Here is a 26,316-nt window from a genome sequence, read left to right as displayed (position 1 = left end):
ACTGCTGAATAGAAGCAGAGTACAGCATTTGACTATTGCAATTTAATGGAACAGTGTAAGTTTTTGTGTGTTTTTCCTCTTGGGATCTCTAAAAAAAAATTTTTTTAATTATTTGCAGGAATGAAGCCATACCACTGTACATTTTCTGCAGAGGACATGGACATGGAAGTATCCAGTGCAAACCATCAAACATTGAAGTCCGAAGACACCAGCAAATATGAAGACATGGAGCATCCAAATTCTTTTGTCTCTGATAAGCAGCTGAACCTGTCTTTTGTAAAAAATGAATATTCCTCCGATTTAAAAGTACCAGCATACAAATACAACACAGACCCTCACAGATCTAGTCAGAGTACAAGCACACCCCATTCTTCAACACAAAGTAATCTGGAAATGGTTAATATAAGAAACCGCTTGTCATCAGATATGACTGTATCAAATGGATCTGTACTTGATTCGCTAAAAGAAAACTCTGCATTAGAAAACGTTAGTGCAGAGAATCAAGAGTTCATTCCATTGGATTTAAGTGAAAAATCAAGCCGAAGTGAGGCTTGTAGTAAAAGTGCTACTGATGCTTTGCAAGCTGAACTGGTTGTTCATCAGTGTCCCTACTGTAGTCATAAGACCTTTTACCCTGAGGTTTTGTGGATGCACAAAAGAATTTGGCATAAAGTCAGCTGTAACTCTATGGCTCCTCAGTGGATTCAACAAAATGGCTTCAAAAATCTGAAAAGTAATGTTCTATTTCTTGTCCGGAATGGACGCACAGGACCTCCCCCAGCGCTTGGCGGCAAAGAATGTCAACCATTGCCCATAGCTAGGTTCACACGTACACAGATGCCAAATCCGCCTTCAGCATCCAAAGGCAACGCTTCAAATTTAGGGAATAATTCTAAGACCGGCGCTATACAAGTGCGTGCAAACTCCCGTGGCATCAATGGGCCCAAAACCTTAAACTTTGACACACAGCGACTGCCTAAGGTAGCACCTGCTCAGGAGCAATACAACACAGGGGTCCAACAACCAGCAACGAAAGTCAAATATGACTTAAGTCCTAAAATCCCTCAAAGTGGAAGCTACAGCAGAAATCCTCCATCTGTTCAGACATCCGTATCAAGACAAATCTTACAGCCTTCTAGCAGTAAACAAGCTGAAAAATACATGATGTCCCAGGGAGTATCCAGTTTTGCATCTCCTAACAAACTTTCTGTGTCTGATGCGATAAAAACCAAAATTACACTGTCACAGACACCATTTCCATTCCAGAAAGTAGAGCCACATATTAAGCAGGAGAGCCCTGCAGTGCCTCAAAGGGAATCTCAGGCCAAGATTATTAATGAACTTGGAAACGTGTCCATCAGCAGCGCTGGACCCAAGACAAGTCCGGTTCTACAAACTCAACCGAGTTCAACAGGCACTTCGTTGCCTTTTCAACCAATTAAGCAGGAGGCTGTGGCTGAGGGCCTTGAAAAGCGAGTAGACATTCTAAATATCTTCAAGACCTACATTCCAAAGGATCTAGCAACACTGTACCAAAGTTGGGGAGCCAATAGTAGCTTGGATAACACAGGTAAGTTTCTGATGGTTTTTATGGTGCAGTAATGTCTTGTAAAGTACCTGTAATATAGGCCTCACATGGTTTTCTCATATTTAGATTTCATCCTAGTTTTCTTATTCAAGAAATTGTTTCAGGATAATAAAACAGATTTTTACAAGAAAATTGAAAAACGTAAATGCAGTAAGGGAGCGCGTTTTGGCCCTTCCTCAATCCTTTGTCAACTGAAGTACAGAGCTCGCCTTTATATTCCCACAGCTGTTTATAAAATTAAAGCTGATCTCTGATTGTTCTAGTTGCCCATGGAAACCAGTTGTACCTCAAACTTGATAATTCTCCCCCTTTAGGCTGAATTTACACAAGCGTATGCCCTCTCCTCTCCATAGAAATGCATTGCGTACAGGCCATAACTCTGGAAAAGATGAGACTTGTCCAATCTTTTCCCTGTATATGGATTGGCACCGTATTGCTTTGTGTGGCCATTGCCATCTACGTGGGATATATGTATGGCCACAAGCTTGCAGCTGTACATGCGTCCCCCATACGGTTGTGTGTATGCAGCCTAAGGGCTCATTCAGACGGCTGTCTATGAGGATTTGGGGCCGGCATAGTGGGGTACGGTGCCACATATGTGTGGCACCGTTCCGCGCGGCACTCCCGCAGAACATAGAGCATGCTCTATCTTTTCCCGTAGTGTTTAAGCTTTTTCTAGATATACAGGCCACAAGATTTCACTTCAAGTGTCTTCACATTTCTGTTGTCTGCAGTGACACATGACAGGGTTATCTTTCACAGAAAATCTACATGGATGGCAGAGTTGCTTTATATCTGTCCATCCCGCACGTCCCTCTGAACGGACCTGACCGTTCCTGCTTTATAGGCTCTGGAAGGGGACCTCTCTTGAGAGCTCTGTAGGGTTGTTGTCTTTTACATAGTTATCCCAATATGTTCAATAGTGAGGCTTATTATTGTGGTGTTATTAGAATGTTAATGCAGCGATGACAGTAGTTATGGCAGGCATCTATAGGGAATTATACATATTAAGGGACGTTGAACCTTGCTCATTTTGTAAATTAGATGTCGGATAGAATTTTATTTATTGCTTGTGGTCCCTTTTTGTTAGTTTTCAGTCTTCCTCTGCTTTTGTGCCACCTGGTGTTGATATGGGCCAGCGGTGGGTTTTAACCCCTTATCACAGACACTAGCTTTCAGCTCAATGACCAGACTCGATTTTTCGATATCTGACATGTCTCACGATAATTGGTTATAACTTCGGAACGCTTTAACATATCCCGGTGATTTTGAGAATGTTTTCTCGTGATACATTGTTCTTCATGTTAGTTTTAAAATTTGTGATAAGTTTTGCGATTCGTTCTGAAAAAAAAGTGAAAATTTAGCAAAAGTTTGTAAAAATTCTTCATTTTCCAAGTTTGAAATGTTCTGCTTTCCAGACAGGAAGTAAAACTACCCAAAAAGCTTGATAATTAACATTTACGGAATGTCTGCTTTATGTTGGGATGATATTTTATGTGTCCTCTCATTTTTCTAGGATGTTATGAGGCGCAGAACTTTAGGTGCGATTTTTCTCATTTTCAAGAAAATTGCCAAAACTCACATTTTGAGGGACAACTCGGTTTTCAAGTGACTTTGAGAGGCCTAAATAATAGTAAAACCCCATAAATTACCCCACTATAGAAACTTCACCCCTCAACGTACTTAAAACAACTTCTATTAAGTCCATTAACCCTTTAAGTGTTTCACATGGGTTAAAACAATATGGACCCGTCGGAACCCGGTGCTGCGGCAGGAGGGATGGGATCCCCCGGTAAGCACCCCGGGGGTTTCCGATCCAAGCGGGAACCTCTTACATGCCGCGGTCATGCTTGACCGCGGCGTATAAGGGGTTAAACACCCGGGATCGGAGTTTTTCCGATCACGGGTGTTAGTGCCGCGTCTGGGCTGTAAGACCACAGCCCGACACCGGCACCAGCGAGACCCGGTGTCCCGAAATCATCTTCTGCCGCGCCGGCGTAGAAAGGCGTACGCGTCAGAAGTACCCTTAATGACCGCCGTAAAAAGCCGATAGGGCAGTCATTAAGGGGTTAATTTCAATGCCGCATTGGTTGTATTGACTGACAATGAAGACTTGTTTGTACTTCCACAATGAGACTTCAGTGGAGGCTTTATCTTTCCTAAGCCCTTCTTTGCTGATGTCTGCAGCTGAATGGGGAATTGAATGTGTGCAGCAGCAGTAAGCAGCGACTGACACCAGATGGTGCTGTGAGCTGACACATTTACTTAAGCTGTTTACTTCATTCAGGTCTTTGTTAAATGCTTAGGGTTTCAATTTTACGTGTGGTTTCTTATCTATTTATTTGCATTGGTTTCTAATAATTAACCACATAATATAAGGCAGCTTTTTTCCTATTTTGTTCACTCTGTAATCTTGTTTTTCCTTAATATCTGGGTGCAGATGCAAAGATGTGGTCTGGTGTTTTTAATTCCCTTATTATAGTGGCAAACGTGGGAAAATATTGCTGGTGCAGAATCAATTGTACAGTGTGCTGTCCCAGTTTACTTAGTTTTTGTGATATGGCAAACATTCTTCGATGGAAACACTTAAAGGAAATGTACCATCATAATCAAGCATGATAAACCTGGGACATTTCATCATGGATCCAGGCACTGTGACGGCAGATAACTACTTATCCATGGCCTTCTACTTTCTAAAACCAACTTTTGAAATAATGCTAATGAGCCTGTAGTGCAGTGGGGGGCATTAGCAGAGCCCCTCACTTTTACAGATTCATAGGCCGTTGAAATGAGTATAACAAGTATTGCCCCAAACCTCTCTCCCTCCTCTGTCGGCAGCAGGAAGGGCAGGTGGAGGGGAGATCTGAGTGAGTGCCCCTGGTTTATCATGTATGATATTGATGGTAGATTTCCTTTCATTTGATACATGGTGCATATGTAAGAAGACTGGGTTTTGCCATGTCTATACTCTACTTACCTTTCGTTATGTTTATCTAATTATAGTTTGTCTCCCTTTGCCTTTGTACATAGTTTAAGGCTATATTTTACATAGTACATATTTTCATTTCCTTCAGGTAATTTTTATTAAATTGGAGAATGTGTTTGTTATCACTTAATGCAATAGATATTTGAAATACACTTATGTATTTGTGGTTCTGTGTTGCTCATCAGTTTTACTGTGTATTGAAAGCCGCTGGAGCAGAGGATGCGTTGTTTCTAGGACAAAATGTTTGAAAGAAGCAAATGATATTCCAAACCAAACATACAAATTTAAAAGTCAGACATGTCTTTCTTGATCAGCAGCAAAGACAAGAGCTAGCCCTTTAAGTCAGATGTTGTAAACTGACCTTTTAAAAAAATGGAAGGTCTGAGTAGTTTTCCACAAATGCTAATGGCCCAGAAAACATGTTTACTAAAGGCTGAAGAGAGGGCTGTTATGTGCCCACTGTCTCCAAATGTCCAGAAACACTCTCATTCTCAGATGTCTTTAGTGTTTGCCTCCCAGGTCTTGGGTCAAAACCGCACCAGCAGGCAGATAGGTGAGGGCTAAAGGTTTGATAAGTCTGTGATGGCTCCACTCACTCTGCATTTGTCTCTAAGGTATGTCAGCCCACGGGGGACAGGCGAGCTCTGTTTCTACTCATTTTCTATTATCCATGTGACTAGTCTCTGGCACGCCGAAGTCACTTTGATTTGCTTGATACACTGCTTGACAAAGCTGGGTGATGGCTGGAAAGTGGATCCAGCTGCTCTGAAAAGCGCACACCTGACATGCCAGTCCTGGTGCGGGCACATCACGGGGAGTGTTTTTTAATTCAATGTAATTTATGCATTCTCGCAGTCCTGTGTGTGCCTGGCCTGTCATCTCCAGCCCAGATGAAGGCTGACAGTTGTCATCTAGGGCCTGAAGGTAGCCTCACATAATGACACATTAGACATACTAATGATGTTTTCTTCTAGCATAATGTTTTCTTAACTTCTCTCCCTTTTTTTCCCTTTATTTCCCTCCCTCCCTCCTCTTCCTATGAACTAAAGGAATGCTTAGGACACAGGCACGACAAGGAGACTACGTATGCATCGAGTGTGGGAAATGTTTCACCCAGCCAAGCCACTTAAGGACTCATATGAGGTCTCACACAGGTACATTTTCTCTGCATTTCGACAACTGTAATCCTTTTAATATTGTGAATACTAACCTGTGCAATCCAATGTATTGCTTTGGCTCCATGGACTTACTTGCATTGATTGTTTCTATACTTTCTTGTTTTGGCTCCTGCTTATCAAAAACAAACAAACAAAATCAAACTTTTTATTTGCTATTGATAATACAGGTCATCTTGAATTTGGTCTGGAGTGGTTTCTTTTACGGATGCAATCAGTTAATACTCCGATTTAAGATGTATCGGCTGTAATTTTATGTCTGTGATTTTATGTGAAAAATTTCCTTTTGATGGGAAAGGTTAACTAAAGAGCGCAATGAGTATGAATATATATGCAAGTGATTCATTTTGCCACAAGCTCACCGATATCCAGCTATTCGTCTCTGCATATCATTAACCCCTGTTTTACATGATCATCATCACCACCAGCATCACCTTGTGCCATTTTTTGTTCTATGGCAAAATGCCCTCTCTAGGCTGGACAGTGATAAATGAAACACAATGAGCACAGCCATTTAAATCTCCACCAATTGGTCTTTGCGTCTATTAACATTGCAAGTTAGGTAGAGCTTGAAATGTGCTATGAGCAATCTGTGACAGCTCCAGACTATTGGGCTTATGTGCGAAAAGTGTGAATGATGCATACATAAGCCAGTCTGATGTGAAATGACAGAGGCCAAATGGTAAGTAATGCAAGTAGAGGGTCCCTTTACACACACACTGATAATTAATGTTGTCAGTGATTGCTTTCTTCAGCACCGAAATCTGAATTAAAAAGGGCAGTGGCCTTAGGCTGCCATTAGCACACACTCTCACTGAAAGTGTTACAGTAAATTGGTATGTACTGGCCACAGGCAAGTAACTGGTGTCGTCTCTTTTCTATTTTTTTTTTTTTTTTTTACCCCGTTCCCTTTTTAATGTGGTTAAATTGTAATGGTCTCTATGATGTGCACACACTAACGAAAGCTTAAATGCTCCTCTGTTTAACAAGACCCCTTGTTCCCACAGTGGTATTTGAGTCTAATGGACTCCGAGGTACTGAAGTTCACACCACCTCCGCAGATGCCCCAAAACAAGTATGTTATCAACTAATTGAGTGTTTGGTTTTTCTTATGATTGCTGGGGAGAAAAGTTGTATAGTAGTACTCCTCAGTAAAGCACTGACCTTTCATCATCCGTATGAAGATGAGCGATTGCATATTTACCCTCTAGTTAAACTTTGCCTCCATAATTACTCCCACAATGCATAGATTTATTATATATATTTATATACATGTAAATAGAATACTTACAAAATATGATATTTACGTAAAAATAAAATCTAGTCTGTGTTTTTCTGAAGAGTATTTATTTTCCAGTGTCAACACACAAGTCTATAGAGTACCTCCTTATCCTGACCTTGCAGTTTCTGTGGACTCTGTGTGGTGGTGTGCCTTTCCTGTTTTCTAACGTCCAGTGTCTATCTAAACAGGCTCCCTTTCCGCTTCCTTCTTACTTCTAGTCTAACAGCTTCTATAGAAAAAATGTGAACATATTGTTGAATGTACCTGAAGCCGTAGAAGAGCACAGAGAATATGGGAATGTAAAGTGCTACTAGAATTTTGATCATTTTCTGCAGTTTTCCATACCTCTGCTTGTGGGTATTAAATGTGAACCTTCATTGCTTTCATCAAAGGAATGAAGGTCTGTTCTGATCGTTACTAGACAGCCATGTGATAACTGTGCCTGACCTGATCACATGATAAGAGATCATCCCCACTCTAGAATTAGACTAGTATCCCTCACTATTTCTGGAACATCTCTCTGCACTGTGCTGTTATTTCTCCTCAAAATGTGTAAATACCTATTTGATGCAAGGTAATACCTTATGATCATTTTGTCAATAGATTTCCTGGAAAAATAACAAAGGCACAAGGCAGGTTTCAGAGAAAAGTTGTGGCATTCTCTATTACATCAAATAGACCTGGCCTTCTCTCTTCTCAGCAATGAAGATTCTCATTTCGTGTCTTGTAACAAAAATTTGATAAACTGAAAGGAAGACTGAATGAAAACAAATTTTAAAGGTGGCTGTAAATTTATAGGTAGTGAGTAAATGTCAAATGGCTCCATCTACTGTGGTGGTGCTGCTGAAGTACTACAGCTCAGCTCCCATCAAAGGAATTAGTGAGTTGACCTATCTGCTTTTGGCTTCCTCCACTGTTTTTCTTAAAGGGAACCTGTCACCAGGAGACCCATTTTTAGCACTCCCCCAGTCCCCACGGAGCATAGTACATACATTGCCAAAGTGTTTTTGTATTAAAAATTGGTTTTAAAGAAAAAAAAAAGATATGTTATATTGTACCTTTCATTAGCATGTGCTGTGTGACTAGGCAGTTACCAATTGGGAGGGGCTGGAAAGGTGCAGTTCCCCCCCACCATTGGGGAACAGCTTCTCCATGTGACCTTTTCAAATATATGAAAACACCCATCACTGGGCTTAGCGACGCCCCCTGCTCCTCTACAGCCAATCCCGAGTGTGGGGAGTTATTCATATATTTGAAAAGGTCACATGTTTCCCAATGGTGGGGGGGAACTGCTCCTTTCCAGCCCCTCCCATTAGGCAACTGCCTAGTCACACAGCAGATGCTAATGAAAGGTACAATATAACATCTTTTTTTCTGTAAAACCTATTTTTTTTATACAAAAACACTTTGGCAGTGTATGTACTATGCTCTGTGGGGACTGGGGGAGTGCTAAAAATGGGTCTCCTGGTGACAGGTTCCCTTTAACATCATGGCTGCCATGAAAAGCTGATTGGTGCAGGGGCCACGTGTAATAATGCAAGCAATTTAATTATCTAGCATGAGGATTTCAATAGCAGATGGAATATAAACAAATCCCATCCACACCTTGTGTAAAGGAACATTTTGCAATGCAAAGGTTGCCAGCTGGCCCAGTGGCACTGAAATGGCACCCAGTAGAAATGCTGCTGTTGAACGGACCTGTTTGTCACCAGCCTTGGGCAGACCTAGACCTTTATTATGGCTGCATGGTTGGTGAAATATTGTTATATTTTGCCCTGATCAAAAGAAATCCTTTAAATTACATGAAAGCAGCCACACCTCTATATTTTCAAAGCCAAAACCAGCCAGCATATCAATTAACATAAAGTAAAGCATGTGGATGCTGTTGTATGTGCACTGCAAAGCAACTTGGAGATGGTTTCTAGCTTCTGGCAAATCCTTTCTGATGCAGGATGTCAATAAAGCAATTCTCTTCAGAAGGAAAAATGTTCTTAAAATGACAAAGATTTAACAACCCCATGGCTGGTTTCTTGTACCAATTTTTGAAAAAAAAAATAAAATTTGTATCCTTTAAGATCAAAAAGTCTCAAAGTAGTACAAGAAACCAGACATTGTGGGGATATACCCCCCACTGACTCTTTCACTGTTTTTTTTTATTTTTTTTGTTTTGTTTTGTTTTTTTCCACTGATTACGGATAAATCAGTAATACAAGAAAATATATATTAAAAAATGCTATATATTATTGTAAGAAATGCTTCTTTCTCCACTTATCAGGCGCTTGGCCTCTTTTTTTTTTCCCCTCTTCCTGAACTGAAATTCATTCTGAATTCTCTGCTGAATCCATCTTGGTCTCCCATGACAGACTGCAAGCTCTCAACAGTATTATAGATTCAGAATACAGCTAAAAACAGGTTAAAAAAAAAGCTGAGTAGAAAAATATATCCAGCTTACTTCTGTTGACAGGGTTACTCCAATGGACTTGGATCACACGTTTACCAACCTGTTGAAATCTCATAAATCATCCAGTACAGGACAATGATTAAAAAAACTCAATAAAAATAATTATGCTAAAAAAAACATCTAAACAGAATTATACAGTATAGGGAGTTAAAGGGGCTGTCCGAGAGTAATGGAAAAAAAAAAAAAAACTAAAGGTGGCCGGAGGAGGCTGCTTAAAAAAAATAAAGATCTATTTACCTTCCGGTGCCCTCTGGTTGTCCTGCACTGCTTTTGCTCCGGGCGGCATGTAAACAAACATGGCCGCCGGAGCAGTGCTGGACTCGGCTTCCGGCCGGACCCAACAGCATTCGCTGAGTCCAGCGCTGCTCCGCCAGCCATGTTTGTTTACATGCTGCCCGGAGCGAAAGCAGTGCGGGACAACCAGAGGGCACCGGAAGGTGAGTAGATCTTTATTTATTTTTTAGCGGCCCCCTCCGGCCAAATTTAGTTTTGTTTTTTTTTTTCATTACTCTTGGACAAACCCTTTAATAATCCCAGTGATTCCCCGGGGTACCGGATTTCAGCGGTGCAAATAATAATAATGCAGTAATACAAATCTCAAGTGGAAGGGGGGGGGAAGTAATAGGGGGAAAGGAAGAGGGGAGGGATAGGAATGGGTAGGAGAAGAGAAGAGTGTGCATATCAGAGGAGGGGTAACCGTAGCAATAACCACAATATTAACAGTTAACAATAACAGTAACATGTTCCCTGTATGTTTAAACCCATTAGCTATGCCGCTGTTGATGAGTTTGTCTTGTGGTATGATTCAATGGATAACATGTGTAGCACCAAAATGTAAGAGAGTGAGTTAAGTTTGTGAAGTTTAAGGTCTGATCTGCATAGGAGGGTTGGATGCATAGCATGCATGCCATTTGGCCCATGTATTTGACCCTTGTACGATTGTATGCAGGTAATGAGCCCGATGATGATTCTTGTACTGGATGAATTACAAAATATTTCACCACAGTTTGGAATGAATAAATCAAATTTTGGATTTGATTTCCCCCATGCTGGATTATTTGTGTCTGCATTAACCACCAGTCCTGACTCCGGACGAATGACTGTGTTGCCACCTGGAGCAGGGGAAAGTATAAGGCTTGTTAAAATTGTATTGAGAGAGCTTATGAGCCGTGATCTCTGGTGGCAGCAATTACAGCCGATGATCCATGTGATTTTACTGACCCAAACAAGAGTAAATGTCATTTTGACCACAAAGCGAAAAAGCCTTTAGAAATTGGTACAACTGCATTTTTTTTTTACCAATTCCACCTTTTTTTTTTTTTACATATTCCACTGCATGTGAAGTTTTATATCCATCTTCCCAGTGCACGGGATAGTAAACGGCTCTACTAAGTTTGTACAATTTGTCCCACAGAAAACAAGCCCTCATATGGTTCTGTAATCTGACCACACAGGGTTGTGTGGTTTATGCACTCATTTAGGACTAATCGGGACACAAAGCATAAGGACCTCTGGGTGGTTTGGTGTGTCAAATCATTCTGACTTGTCCTTGTCTAATTTTATTTTTATTCTCGTTGCCTACATGTTGAGACCACTACAGTTAAACATATATTATTGATCTATTTCTGGTCTAATGTTGTGGGAAAGATGTTCTCTCTAACTTTTTAAAACAAAACTTGTTGAGAGATGTTTTTGGGCATAGAAAGCCTTCTTCTGTTACCTTATGTTCAATCTCTTTTCAGTAGTTTACTATATGTGATTAAAAGGAGTCTACCAGCACTTGAGTAGATTTGTGTGATTATATTTTTTGTATTTGTTAGTAACAGCAGGATTGTTAAAAATTCCATACAGGACAGACCAAAAGTTTGGACACCCCCTTCTCATTCAAAGAGTTTTCTGTATTTTCATGACTATACAAATTGTAGATTCACACTGAAGGCATCAAAACTATGATTTAACACATGTGGCGTTATAAACTTAAAGTGTGAAACTGAAATGTGTCTTGTATTCTATATTCTTCAAAGTAGCCACCTTTTGCTTTGATTACTGCTTTGCACTCTTGGCATTCTATGATGAACTTCAAGAGGTAGTTACCAGAAAAGGTTTTCACATCGCAGAAGCCCTGTCAGGTTAAATAAGTGGATTTCTTGACTTATAAATGGGGTTGTTACCATCAGTTGTGTTGTGCAGAAGTCAGGTGGATACACAGCTGATAGTCCTATTGAATAGACTGTTAGAATTGTATTATGGCTAGAAAAAAGCAGCTAAGTAAAGAAAAACGAGTGCCCATCATTGCATAAGAAATGAAGGTCAATCAGTCCGAAAAATTTGGTAAACTTGTCCCCAAGTGCAGTTGCAAATACCATCAAACGCTACAAAGAAACTGCCTCACATGAGGACTGCCCCAGGAAAGGAAGACCAAGAGTCTCCTCTACTGCTGAGGATAAGTTCATCCGAGTCTCCAGCCTCAGAAATCGCAGGGTAACAGCAGCTCAGATTAGAGACTCGGTCACTGCCACGCAGAGTTCTAGCAGCAGAGACATCTCTACAACACCTGGTAAGAGTAGACTGTCTGAAGAAGCCTTCATGGTAAAATAGCTGCTAGGAAACCACTGCTAGGACAAGCAACAAGCAGAATAGACTTTTTTTGGGCTAAAGAACACAAGGAATGGGCATTAGAGTGGAAATCTGTGCTTTGCTCTGAGTCCAAATTTGAGATCTTTGGTTCCAACCATCGTGTCTTTGTGTGACGCAGAAAAGGTGAACAAATGCACTCTGCCTGGTTCCCATTGTAAAGCCTGAAGGAGGAGGAGTGATGGTGTGGGGGTGCTTCACTGTTGACACTTTTGGGGATTTATTTTAATGTATACTGAACCAGCATGATTATCACAGCATCTTGCAGCGATATGCTATTCCATCCAGGTTGTGTTTAGTTGGACCATCATTTATTTTTCAACAGGACGATGACCCCAAACACACCTCCAGGCTGTGTAAGGGCTATTTGACCAAAAAGAAGAGTGATGGCGTGCTACGCCAAATAACCTGAACCCAAAAGGGTGAAAGCAAAAGGGCCAGCAAGTACTCAGGGACTCCTCCAAGACTGTTGGAAGACCATTTCAGGTGACTACCTCTTGAAGTTCATCAAGAGAATGCCAAGAGTGTGCAGAACCGTAATCAAAGCAAAAGGTGGCTACTTTGAAGAACCTAGAATATAAGACACATTTTCAGTTTCACACTTTTTTGTCAAGTATAAAATTCCATGTGTTCATAGTTTTGATGCTTTCAGTGTGAATCTAAAATTTTTATAGTCTTGAAAATACAGAAAACTCTTTGGATAAGAACGGCGTGTCCAAACTTTTGGTCTGTTTATATATTCACGCCCAAAAGTACACAAAGTCCAGCTATTCTGAAATATAAGTCCTTATTGTCCTGCTGCTACAAAGGCACACAAATCTGTGGATTCTGATCTCCAGGAACTATAATAAAAATAAATCTATCACCAGGATCAAGGATTGTAAACAAAGCTCACTTACATGCAGGTGTGTGCCCACTCTGGCAGGATGTGCTCCTTATGCCCTTGTTTTTACCAAAAAAGGCTTTAAATATTAAGCAAATGAGCCTATGGTGTTTTGGGCTTCATAGCTCTTAAATGAGCATAGTTTTTTAGCAAAAACCTTTTTTGTAAAAATAATGGCATAAAGCGCTAAAAGAAGTGCAGATCCTACCAGAGGGTGCACACACCTGCATGCAGGTGTGTTTGGTTTACAAACCTCAATCCTGGTGGTAGATTTCTTAAACTGCCCATTGACTCCCCTTATCAGAACTTGTGATTGCTCTCTGAAATTTAGGGGTAACCTGGCATCACTAATGGTAAACATTAGTAAAAGTAAACGGTGTCACATTTGTGTGTATTTATGGGTGGTCACCTAGTAAGATGTTTGTACCTCAACCTAGTGGCTACATGTATTAAAATCTTCTATTCTAGATTCATAAAAAGTACAGTATATTGCTAGAACTTATTTATTAAAGTGTGTTCATTGATATTAAAATTAACACCTAATGTCAGGTTTTTTTTTCTATACATTGAACTACATTGAAAAAACAAACCTTACATGTTTTGTAAAATGCTCAAAATGTTCTCCTCATCACTCTCCTTGGCCAAACAGCCGCCAGCAATATAAGAAAATTTACTTTACAGGACTGCGTATGTTGGAGGTTTTCCCATTAACCACCTTAGTTTCCTATCTAATGACTGGATATAATGGTCAGGTCACTTTTGACAGGGGATAAGTGTTTATCAAGGTAAACCACCTTTACCAACACCGGTGTCATTGGGATATAAGGAAAGATTTCCACTTACAAAGCTAAACCAGAATATTTATGTTCTCTCATGAGTCAATATCTTATTATACTATATTACTATGCCAATTATATTATAGTCTGGTGTAAAATATTATTTAAGCTTCCCATGCTTGTGCACCCATCACAATATTACTTTGTCACAGAAAGTATTTACAATTATTTGTAAAGACTGTTACAATTGAGGAAGCAAAATATATCTTTATCATTTGAATCTGTCATCATGAAGGGCGGCTTTTTTTAAATTTTATTTTTATTTATTTTTATTTTTTTAGTGATGACAGGTTCCAAAGGGGCATCTAAGGGCTGTTAAATACTGGCTGCTCTACAGCATTTCTCCTCCTCCCTTCATTGCTGCTGCTCTCCAGACCAGCCCCACTCACTCCTCCCACCCTTCCCCTTTCGCTGCCTCCTTCCATCTGCTTATGTTGACGCAACGTAGCAAACATTTATTGTGAGGAGGGCTCTCTTCCTCGGTCATGTCTCCGTTATCTAATTGCTAGGCAGTGAGGAGGTACTCAAACTCCGTTATAATTTTGTGGAGTCTGTGTTCATCCTCCCTTCCTAGCAGTTAAGCAGAGCTATGCTACGCATGTGCACTGTGAATAGAGACCGAGACTTCTCCGTCCACGTAACCGAGGAAGAGCTCTCACCTCACAGGAATCCGGAAGGGACGAGGAGAGATGCTGGAATTCTGACGGCCATTTAGATTTGAAAAGCCCTTTTCCCTTGTCATGACGGCGTCCCTTAATTTGCCATTTACCAATTTGCAGCATTAAACTGGGTGTGAAATGTAGCTTTCTGGGCTCAGCCAGATTATAAGTCAATTTCTTCCAAACACTTTTTATTATTAAACAGTTGTGTCTATCTCACTGTAAGTTGTAAATAAAGTCCTTTATCTTGCCATTTTAGCCTATTGTGCTGACATCTAGTCCAATTTTTTTTCATATGTAAATTTGACAAAAATCACAGTATTTATGTGTTTGATGTACTAGAAATGACTATTTCTTTTCAGGTTTGAAAATAATCCATATTCCGAAAGTGTAAATGTTATTGGTAACATTGTTATTGCTGCAGTTTAGCAGCGCCATTAATCAGATCTATGGGAACAAATTTTTTTTCATAGCTTATTTTCCAGGGAGCCGGTTGCTACGAAAAAAAAACCCCTAATGATGGCTTTCCACAGCTCTATTCAAACTATTGCCCACAAAGTTTTTAGCTAAAAAAAAAAAAGATGCTGGAGACTTGGGTCTCTTGCCCCTTGTGGCTTGTTTCTTCTGGAAGGTTGCCAGATGGGCTTACAAAGTTAATAGGAACTATGCATTTTTATCTTTTATTTTTTTATTTTAGCTAATAACAGTGTTGGCAATAGTTGGAATAATGCTATAGTAACTTGTCATTAGGTTTATTACTGAAAATCCTTTTTCCCTTTTAAATCCCTTTAAAGCCGCGTAAAGTCAATGTGTGTGTCATTTTATTTTACTGTTGGCTACATTTACCAATCCATTCACATAGATGGATGTCTGTGGAGCTTAAACATAACCTTGTAGTTATGCGTAAACATCTAAGGTACACATCCAGCTTCAGCATGTTTCACAGAGTTGGATGAGAGAATTTCTCCACCCTAAATAGAATTTGTCTGGCTCGTTTCCCTTGATTCAGAATGATTTTCCCTTTCTAATTAACTCTGCATAAGGTTAACGTATTAATTAAACATTACACTTGCCATGTTATGTAAGGGACATGGCACTGTTCTGTGATGTTCAGAATGTCATTGTTGAACAGTTCTATGAAAGCTTCAGGCTCACATGAGTTCACATATAACTTGCGTTTCCTGTACTTAGAACCTTCTATTTGTTCATCATTGTGATTCTTTATGGAAATTGGTTCAAAGCCTGTGCAGTCTTGAAAGATCTGTGTGTGAGAGTAATACTTTACTTCTCTTCTATGTGTGGACACACACTGGACCTTTTCTTTTGACTATCACTTTTACATCTCCCCTGTGCTTTTGTACTTCTGTCATCTGTTTCCTTTCATTTTCCTATTCTCATTGTGACCTTGGATCATATACTGTTATTTTCCAGGTCATTTTTTAAGAATGTGATGTGAAGAATGGAATCAAACCTGACTTGGTTGCTTTCAGGATTTTCTGTTGCAGCTAAGTGACCTGTAACGCAGTGGAAAAAAGTGATTTTTTTTTTTGTCTTTTCCTAGGGGAGAGACCATTCCAGTGCAGATATTGTCCATACAGTGCCTCTCAAAAAGGGAACCTAAAGACACACGTGCAGTGCGTGCATCGGGTACCATTTGACAACAGCGAGTACCCAGACAAGCAGCTTCTTCGACCCCATTGCGACGCCGATCCCAACAGCTACGAAGAGGAACAGCTGGAAAATTTGCCTTCAAATCATCAAGTTCCTGGGGCTGTGGTATTAAAGTGAAGAAAATGTGCTGTTTAGTGACCTGTCCTTAGTGCAGGAGTATATCCCAACTACTTAACATTTGGTGTAGGAGAAAATGCATCCATATCATTTTAATACCCTTTTAGTTGACAATTTCAGATGTTGATTTTAAATGTGGCAGATTTTGAGATGACCTGAGACACTTGCTAATGCAGCAGATTTTCATCAGACACTGGATGGAAGGAAAGGTACAGCATGACACATTTTGGACCATGTGTAAGAGCCAGCACTGATCTGTTACCTACTTCGGAGGATTGACTGCTTGAGAGTGTGACAGGGGAGTAACAGACAATGCACAAGAAATGCGTTGACATCATCTACCACTGATCTGCTCATAGCCAAGACTGCTTAGTGATTTTGCATAGCAATATGCAGATGCTTAGTCCGAAGACTTTTCTATGGCAGCCATGGTCTTACATTCAAGGATGTTCCATGTGACAGAAATGAACAACAAAACACTTATTATGCTTCATGAACACTAATACAGGGGGGAAGCTTCTTCATTTTACTCTCAGGACCTTTTTGTAATAGGGCTACTTTCTTAAACCTGCGCGTAAAAAGATTATGCAAGTTTTTTATTTTTTTCCCTTCCCTTTTGTTATTGCCACACATCCGCTGCAGATTTTAGTACTGTATTAGATAGAAGTTTAAAAAAAAAAAATGTGCATGGAAAAGCATGTATGAGTCTACCCCCCCCCCCCCCCCCCACTGCAAAAACCACCCTTCTCCAAGCCGGTACCTTGAGAGAGGTCTTAAGATTAAATATATATATATATATTTTCCTGTTTTATAGCATGTTAAAATGTTACTTATAAATTTGTTTCTGTTGGTGGCATTCAGGTCGTGGGGGAAAATTAAGATATAAAAAGCTTTATATACCTCTTCTGCAGCGACATTTTTATGGTGAGGTGATGGTAAATAGAAGCAAATGAAGCGAAGTTCTCCGATTTAACCCTTCAGCCCAGACTGTAAGGTGAAGACTGCGGCTACAAATGTATTCCATAGATCGAAATATTTTTTTTCTCCTCATTGCTGTGACACTATGTGATATAGCAATGCCTCTAAGAGTCTCAGTTTTTGCACATATGATTTTATGCATTATCAAGAAAAGTTACTGCTGCCTTGAAAGAAACTGTTCTGTGAAAAAAAAAATTGCAAAAGCTTTACTAGTTTTTTTTTCTTTTTTTATTGTAACCTTTTATAAAGGCAGAAATGGGTATAAAAATCCTAGCATGCTAAATATATTTTTCAAATGAAGCAATAATTTTACATGTACAGATATAAATCTAACCTTTTAATACTGGTGAGAGCAACAGTTTACTTTGTACTATAAAGAATAGCTTTTTGTAGTATCTGAGCGTAAGAGAAAAAGTTTGTTTCAAAATAATTAAAAAAAAATGCTTTTTTTTTTTTTTTTGTAAGTGTGTTTTTCAACAAATACTTTTAACCTAGTTTTGTGGATCATACCAATATTTTTATGGGTGTACCATAATTTTTTCCCCCTTAGAATATTCTATCTGAAGGCCTCAGTATTGCCTGGCTAGGCAAGAGATTGCAAATGCTTCGGTATGGAGTATTTCTTTCTGTTATGGATTCATTCCATGTCATTACTTATATGAAAATATGTGTATAATCCAGTCCCATTTTAACTATCTACATTTTTTCCCATTAGTGAACTGCTCCTTCCCTTTGTCTAATGTGAATGTTTGGAGAGGCACAGTGATTAAATGGTATAATATATGGTCTATTATTATCAAAAACATTGAAAACATGACAAGTATGGTATTAAACAGTCTAGCTTTCAGTGATCTTACAATTAAATAGAGGTCCTCTTTCATTTTGGCACAGTCTTGAAGAACATCTGACAAATGGCAGGAAGCATGACTGTCACTGATGCTATGTTGGTATTATTCAGCAAAGTTTACAACATCAGTGTTTCTTTATGGAGACGAACTGTAGGGGGAAATGATTGGAGGTTATTACATGCTGTGTACAGTGCAGAAATCCGATTCACATAATTGAGCAAGCATTAAAAATAAATCTCCACAGATCCTAACCATTTTTTTTTCTTTAATATCACCCTATGTAGTGGTGTAGCTTTTGTGCTCTTATTTTATCATCAGTATTGTGTTGATTTGTTAATGTAGAAATCTGCTAGGCTTATAGTATTTAAAAATGATTTTTTTTTGTTATTTATTTAGTCAACCTGTTTTTTGATCAGCTTTTAAAATTTTACTTTGGCCTGACACTCCTGTTAACCATCTGTGGACTGTTACATAAGTTTTCCTACTACCTCTACCAATCTACTGTTTCTCACTCTTTTAACAGGTTATTTTTTACAGCGCTCTAATGTAATTTACACAATAAAGGGTTTGATTGTTTACACTGGACTTGTGTGGCCTCTTGTTTTGATATAATTTAATGCATCATTTTGAAATTCCATAAATCATTTTTTTATTTAAATAGAATGCATAGAAAATACCCTTTTACCCTGAGTGTATTAGGTTAGGTCCACGTCACATTTTTGAATACCATTATTAAAGGAAATCTACCATTTGCTTTTAGGAACCAAACATATCTTAAGAATGCTGTAGCTACACTGATGCAAAAGTGTATCTTGTTTAATTCTTGAGCTGAGTGGTTTTGCTGAAAAAAAAATATATATAAATTTATGATAATGAGGCTCTGTCACTCCTGTGGTTGCCCTGGTGCTTCTCTTGCCCTAATTATGCATTGCTCCAGCCTTGTCTTGCTCAGCATAAGCCAAGAATGCATAATCACTGTGTTTTCCCTGACAGCCAGAAGTAATCGATCGCTGCACCATCCCCCAACAGCTGTGTATGAGTCATCCAGCACAGGTTGATTAGTCATGTCTGGACAATTCAGCAAGCTCTGCATTATGTGTTTATGTACAGAAGACAGCCTGCACCCAGCTTTCCCAAGGTCCTGAATTTTTATAATTGTTTTTTAGAGGAAAACCACCGGTTTCAGGTATTAAACGAGATCTGTTTCTTCATCCGTGTCGCTACAGGATTCTTAAGGTATATTTCGTTCACAATTCATAAAAACAAATGGTAGATTTCCTTTAAGGTTTTTGCAGGTCAGGTTCCTGATGTGCCTGAGGGCTAAGCTGTATCCCATTGTAAACGGATCCTGTTCCTCCCTTCTGAAAGCAGGAGGAAGAGTGTACATGGGCAGAAGCCAGTAATTTGCTGCTGTCAATGATTAGGCTGTATTTGCTCAGTGGAGGCCAGGGGAGGGATGCAATACTTTGCATCTGTGCGCCAACGTTTTCCCCTTAATTTATATGTCGCTCACCAGGCGGGGAGGTCCCCAGTGATGTCACTGTCCATCTAAGGACTGGGGGAAACGCACTAAATGTCACTGACTAAGACAAAAAGGATACCTTCATCTGCCAGTATATCGCTCAGTACATACCTCGGGAGCTTTCCTGCTGTATGCACTGCGTGTACATATACAAGATTTGAATGTAGCCTTAGATTGGTATACAGGGTTTTACAAACTTGCTGTCTCCTTCTACTTGTCTCAATGAACCCCTGGAAGACATTGTATATCGATATGGGCAGAAAGATGGTTCACACATTCAAAGAAACTTTTATACGAACGCTGGTCACTAAAGCCATGTTGGTGTCCATACTGAAATTGACTTACAATTTACTAAAAGTACCGTACCTTACAGATGTCAGAGTATGTGAAGGGATCCTAGAAGGTGCAGTGTAATGGGTTGGAAAATAAAACTGGATGGTGAAATGTTGCAATTCATACGCAGACATGCACTGAAGTGATGGTTCATTCAAGCAAATTATCTGTGCTGTGTTGGATTTCTATTATCTATTGATTAGACTGTAATTTGCATAAAGTAATTATGGGAAGAGTAGACAGTGGTCACAACGACATTTAAGTGCCAACACAAGTGACAGAGAATGTTACTGGGTTCAGATATCTGCTTAATTATTTCCAACAAGGCTTTGTTTTTTCCATTCAAGCTAGATGCGTTTTGACCTGTTGTAACTGAGGAGATTTCTTACATTTAACGATTCAACTTATAATTGAGTTCAAAGATTTGTGCTGCTCAGTTTTTTTGAACACTGCTTTGCTTATGGGGGTTTAGTTTAGTAAACGCCTATTTTCTGCTACAACCAGGTGGACACTCACAACAACAAAAAAAGCTAACAACTATATTCATTGATCAGACACCGAGCTAAGTAAGTGGAGTAAGGGAGACCAAGTCTTGTTACCCTACAGTGCAGCTTTGCATCCAACCTACCTCCAGAAGAACATTAACTGTTTCATACACTTTTCAGTCAAGGTTTTCCTCCCTCCCAAGGGGAGGTAAATAAGGTAGTGAACCCAGTTGGATTCAAGTGTGTCTTCTTAAAGCCTTTCTTGTTGTACCAAGTATTTAGGCAGGAATAGGATCTGCTTCTATCTTTTGCAGATTGGTGCGGTGAAACACTTTGTTCACTGCATAATAGACCCCTATGGAGGCTGTAATCTGGACAGATCATGGCCCACTATACTATAGCATATTATATACCTAGACTATATGAACTTCCCTCGTCATTTGGATGCAACCCTAACCACATTCAAACTGCAGATGATTTTGGAGGCTGCTTTTATCAAATCTTTGCCCTTTAAAATCTTATGGAGTCTGAGATCCCTACCTCTGCATTCTTCACTCCAATAGGCACTACATTTAAACCTTTTTTTTTTTTTTTCCCCATTCTTGTTTGGGCAAAAAGTCTTCAGCATCTAGCTTTAGCTACAAAACCGCAAGAGCACTGTTTTTGAGTCCCACTTATTGGCCTTTCTATATACATAAAGCTATGCCTCGTGAGTATTCTTCTCTCAATGATTTACATAAGGTGTGTTAAACTCCTGTTCACCGGGGGGCCACATCAGCCTTGTGGTTGCTTTTAAAGGGCTGAATGTCATGTTATTACTACAAATAAAAAGTCCAGATCGCCTCCCCCCCCATCTCTCCTGGTGCAAAGGAGCCACACTTTAAAACCTCAGGTCCACAAACTCTAATAGAAATGCATCCAGCACGCACGGGGATACATTCTCACAAGGCTTTATTCTTTAAAAGCATATCTTGGTAACAATATCGAAGAAATCTTGACAGTGGTGTAGACTTGACAGCCAAAGGTTTCCACGTTTGGCTGTCAAGTCTACAGCACTGTCAAGTTTTTTTTTTTATATTGTTACCAAGATATGCTTTTAAAGAATAAAGCCTTGTGAGAATCAATCCTAGTGTATGCTGGATGGATTTCTTATTAGTCATGTTATTACTGTACACTTGTATCTACTTGAGTTGTTAAGTATCCCGTTTTCCCCCAAAATATACCCTAGTGTAATCAAGGGTTTTTGCTTAGAAATTTTTCAGGTTTCCCCTGAAAATAAGACCTAGCGGCAGTCACTGTTACAGCTAGGTCACATTAGTCAAGCTTTGGAGAGTTAAGATGTTTCATGAGATGGTATAACTTTCTTTATATAAATGCTCCTTGTTGTGCACACATTTCTGATGGAATTCAGTATTTGGACAGTTATAAGTGTGTTACAGAAATTATTTACATGACTGTCTTTTAAATGAAAAAAAATTGGCAAATCAGTAAATGTACCAGAAATTATTGTATCTGGAAAAAGACTCACTAGATTTTCTTGATGGAATTCTGAGTTTGGCTGATGTATGTGAGGACATGTGGTGTCTACAGTATATTTAATGTTGATTTTTTTTTTTTTTTACAATAAATGTGAATTCTTGTTCATGGAAAATACGGCATCAGGCAAAATAATCCAATGGTCCATTCGAAAATATCAATACATCCACAGTGTAAATCCTGTCCACCTGTTGCTTTGCCTTCCCAAACGAGGTGGGTCCTTTGCCGGCTCCGCGTATGATCAACAATGGGCTGGAGGTGAGCTGGAGCTTTGTCCTTTTTTTTTTCGAAACTACGGCATCCCTTGAAAAAAAAGACCTAGTGCCTTTTTAGGAGCAAAAATTAATATAAGACTGTCTTATTTTTCAGAAAACACGTTAGTTACATTTTATACAGCATTGCCATTTGAGGTCAACCAAAAAGCTGAACATATTTTGTGAGCAGTTTTGCAGTTAGTGGTCACATCTTCTGGGTTCCATCAACCCCCCCCCCCCCTTCCCCCTCAACCTTGTTCCTAAGGATTGCACTTGGACTCTTCCTATAAAGAGGGGGGGTTGCTGCCCATATGTGGATCCTTTGACCGTCATTGTAGTCTGCATGTTTTGTATCAGGAATCTTCTTTCTCTTAAGAGGGAGTTTCCTTCCTATCAAGTCCACTCTGAATTTATATAGGTTCTCCCTAAGGGTATGTTCACTCATAATTCTTCAGGAACAGATTTTACCTTTTCAAAAACTCCTTTTAAAACTCATCATCCTTGGACCAAGGCGAGTTTACTCACACCTGGGAAAAAAACAACGCTAACCTCTGAACCCAAAATGCTGACACTGATCACGGGTGTCAACTAGAGATGAGCGAACACACTCGTCCGAGCTTGTTGCTCGTTCGAGCATTAGCATACTCCTAACTGCTCGTTGCTCGGACGAATACTTCGCCAGCTCGAGACAAAGGCATCTCCCGCTATTTTTGGCGGCCAGAAACAGAGCCAATCACAAGCCAGGAGACTCTGCACTCCACCCTGTATGACGTGGTACCCTTACACGTCGATAGCAGTGGTTGGCTGGCCTGATCAGGTGACCCTGGAATAGACTAGCCCCTGCCCGCGCTGCTCGGATCATTCTCTATCTGGATGCCGTTAGGGAGAGAGTTGCTGCTGCAGGGATAGCGTTAGGGTGTTATATTAGCTTACTGTTATTTTTAGCTTACTTATATTTTCTTTTTGTTTTCTTGTGGCTGGGCATGCTGGCACTAGTAGTGCAGCTAGTACCATATTGTGAGGAATTTGCAGGGAGACTTGCGAACGTTATATTTAGCTCCTTAGTGACACACATATCCATCTCAAACACCTAAGTGGGACAATTTATTAGGGGTTTGATTGAATTAGGCACAGTCTGATTTTTCTTTTTTTTTTTTTTTTTCAAATCTAAAAATCATCAGGCACAGCACAAAATCCTGTTGTGTGCTGTCAGTGTAGATTAGAAACTAGCCATAGCAATAGGATAGCATTGTTTTCTTAAAAAAACAAAACCACAAAAAAACACAAAAAAATTTAGGGGTCAGAGGCCGTGTTCCTGGGCGGGGTGAGACACCACCTGCTGATGAGGGAGCAGGGGAACGCCGCAGAGCTACACTCCCTAGGTTCATGTCTCAAGTTACTGGGACCTGCTGTAGAGCACTGTTGAGGCCAGAACAGTGCGAACAGGTGATGTCGTGGATTGCGGACAATGCTTCTAGCCATTTGTCCACCGGTCAGTCTTTCACGCAGTCCACCCATGTCACCGAAATCAGCACTCCTCCACCTCAGCCTCCTTCCCCCCAGTCTGCCCCCTCCCAGCAAAATTTGGCATTTGAACCGGCATACTCTGAGGAACTGTTTTCTGGACCCTTCCCAGAGTTACAAACCACTTGCTGAGCTCTTTTCCGATGCCCAGGTTTTCCACCGGTCACAGTCTGTGGGTGATGATGACATTGTTGACGTAGTGGAAGAAGTGTGTAAAGAGGTGTCGGATGATGAGGAGACACAGTTGTCAGACAGTGGTGAAATTGTTGTCAGGGCAGGAAGTTCGAGGGGGAAGCAGACTGAGGGATCGGAAGATGATAAGGTGACAGACCCAAGCTGGGTTGATAGGCCGGGTGAACACAGTGCTTCTGAGACGGAGGCGAGTCCTCGACGAGAACAGGTTGGAAGAGGCAGTGGTGGGGCCAGACGGAGAGGCAGGGCCAGAGCTGGTGCATCAGTGCCAAATGTTTCACATAGTGAAGCTCCCGTGGCAAGGGCTAGATTTTCAGAAGTCTGGAGGTTCTTTGAAGAAACACCGGACGACCGACGGACTGTGGTGTGCAACCTGTGCCGCACCAGGATCAGCAGGGGTTCCACCACTACCAGCTTAACCACCACCAGTATGCGCAGGCATGTGAATGCTAAACACCCCACTCAATGGAACCAAGGCTGTTCACCTCCAGCCGGGCACACCACTGCTCCTTCCCCTGTGTCACCTGCTGCCTCTGCTAGTCAGCCCCCTGCCCAGGACCCCGGCCCAAACACCTCCCGTGCGAAACCACACCTCGCCTCCACGATCCTCCACAGCATCCACCAATGTCTCCATGCGCAGCGTTCAGCTCTCCATACCGCAGATGCTGGAGCGCAAGAGAAAGTATAGTGCAACCCACCCACACGCCCAAGCCCTCAACGTCCACATCTCCAAACTGCTTAGCCTGGAGATGCTGCCCTATAGGCTGGTAGAGACCGAGGCCTTTCGCAACCTCATGGCGGCGGCCGCCCCTCGGTATTCAGTCCCCAGCCGCCACTACTTTTCCCGATGTGCCATCCCAGTCTTTCACCAGCACGTGTCAGACAACATCATCCGTACCCTGACCAGGTCCACATGACCACGGACACGTGGACGAGTGCGGCCGGGCAGGGCCACTATATATCGCTGACGGCACATTGGGTTAACTTGGTGGAGGCTGGGACCGAGTCTGACCCTGGGGCTGCTCGAATACTGCGGACGCCGAGGATTGCGGGGCCTACCTCGGTCCAGGTCTCAAAGGCCTACTATGCCTCCTCCTCCCACCCCTCCACCTCCTCCTCCGAATTACCATCCGTGGGCATGGCGCCATCAGTTGGTAGCTCTAGGCACAGCAGCAGTGCCGTCGCTAAGCGCCAGCAGGCGGTGCTCAAACTGCTGAGCCTAGGCGATAAAAGGCACACCGACCAAGAGCTATTAAAGGGCATCACGGCACAGAATGATCTGTGGCTGGCAGCACTGAACCTGATGCCAGGCATGGTTGTGTGTGACAATGGCCGTAACCTGGTGGCGGCTCTGCAACTCGGCAGACAGACACATGTGCCATGCCTGGCCCATGTGTTAAATCTCATAGTTCAGCGTTTCCTCAAGACATACCCCAATCTGTCTGATTTGCTCACGAAGGTGCGCTGCATCTGTGCGCATTTCAAGAAGTCCAGCACAGATGCTGCCACTCTCAGGGCAGCGCAGCGCCGCCTCCAACTGCCCGCTCACCGACTGTTGTGCGACGTGCCAACGTGGTGGAATTCAACATTAACCATGTTATCCAGAGTTTACCAGCAGCGCAGAGCGATTGTAGACTGCCAGATGTCAACTTCCACCAGAACTGGTAGTCAGGTCAGTCAGCTTCCTCAAGTCTACAATGAGGAGTGGACGTGGATGTCTGATATCTGTCAGGTGCTGAGTAACTTTGAGGAGCCGCGATGCCGCCATCATCAGCCGCACCATCCCGCTGCTTGGCCTGTTGAAAAACTCTCTGGTCAGCATGAAGTCAGAAGCTTTGCGCTCGTCACAAGAGGCGGGGGAAGAAGATTCCCTTGTTGATAGCCAAAGCACCCTCAGGTCTGTTTCTCAGCGCATATCGGAGGAGGATGAGGAGGAGAATGTTGGCGAGACAGAAGAGGGCAGCATTGCTCAGTCCTTCACTGTTCAGCGTGTATGGGCAGAAGAAGAGGAATTCTTGCGCGTTGGGACTCATATTGCGCATATGGCAGATTTCATGCTAGGCTGCCTATCCCGTGACCCTCGGGTTCAAAGAATTTATTCCAGCACCGTTTACTGGGTATTCACTCTCCTGGACCCACGGTACAAGCAAAATCTTTCCACTCTCATCCCTGGAGAGGAAAGGAGTGTGAGAATGCATGAATACCAGCTGGCCCTGGTGCACAAGCTGAAACAGAATTTCCCTTCTGACAGCGCTAGCGGCAGAGGGCGTACTTCTGCGGGACAAGTAGCGAGGGAGAGTAGGCGAGCAGGCAGCTTGTCCAACACTGGCAGGGGTACGCTTTACAAGGCTG

The 26,316-nt window shown here is 41.3% G+C and overlaps 1 protein-coding gene across 3 annotated transcripts in view; it reads left to right on the top strand.

The window, feature by feature from the left end:
* The window catches only part of ZNF516 (zinc finger protein 516), a 73,826-nt gene extending 55,123 nt beyond the window's left edge, over positions 1-18,703 (top strand). For 2 of the 3 annotated variants that reach the window (XM_072152354.1, XM_072152355.1), the window contains exons 4-6: positions 119-1,570; positions 5,624-5,728; positions 16,066-18,703. In XM_072152354.1, coding sequence (XP_072008455.1) covers positions 119-1,570; positions 5,624-5,728; positions 16,066-16,292 — 1,784 coding nt within the window. In that variant the 3' untranslated portion in view covers positions 16,293-18,703. Of the gene's footprint in view, positions 1-118; positions 1,571-5,623; positions 5,729-6,756; positions 6,825-16,065 lie in introns of all 3 variants that reach the window. The other variant, XM_072152356.1, reaches the window with a different exon arrangement.
* Positions 18,704-26,316: the final 7,613 nt, after the last annotated feature.

The sequence above is a fragment of the Engystomops pustulosus genome, chromosome 5 (assembly GCF_040894005.1).
Source record: "Engystomops pustulosus chromosome 5, aEngPut4.maternal, whole genome shotgun sequence".
Lineage (NCBI taxonomy): Eukaryota > Metazoa > Chordata > Amphibia > Anura > Leptodactylidae > Engystomops > Engystomops pustulosus.
Note: the sequence above shows the minus strand (reverse complement) of the source record. Positions and strands in the feature narration are given on the sequence as shown.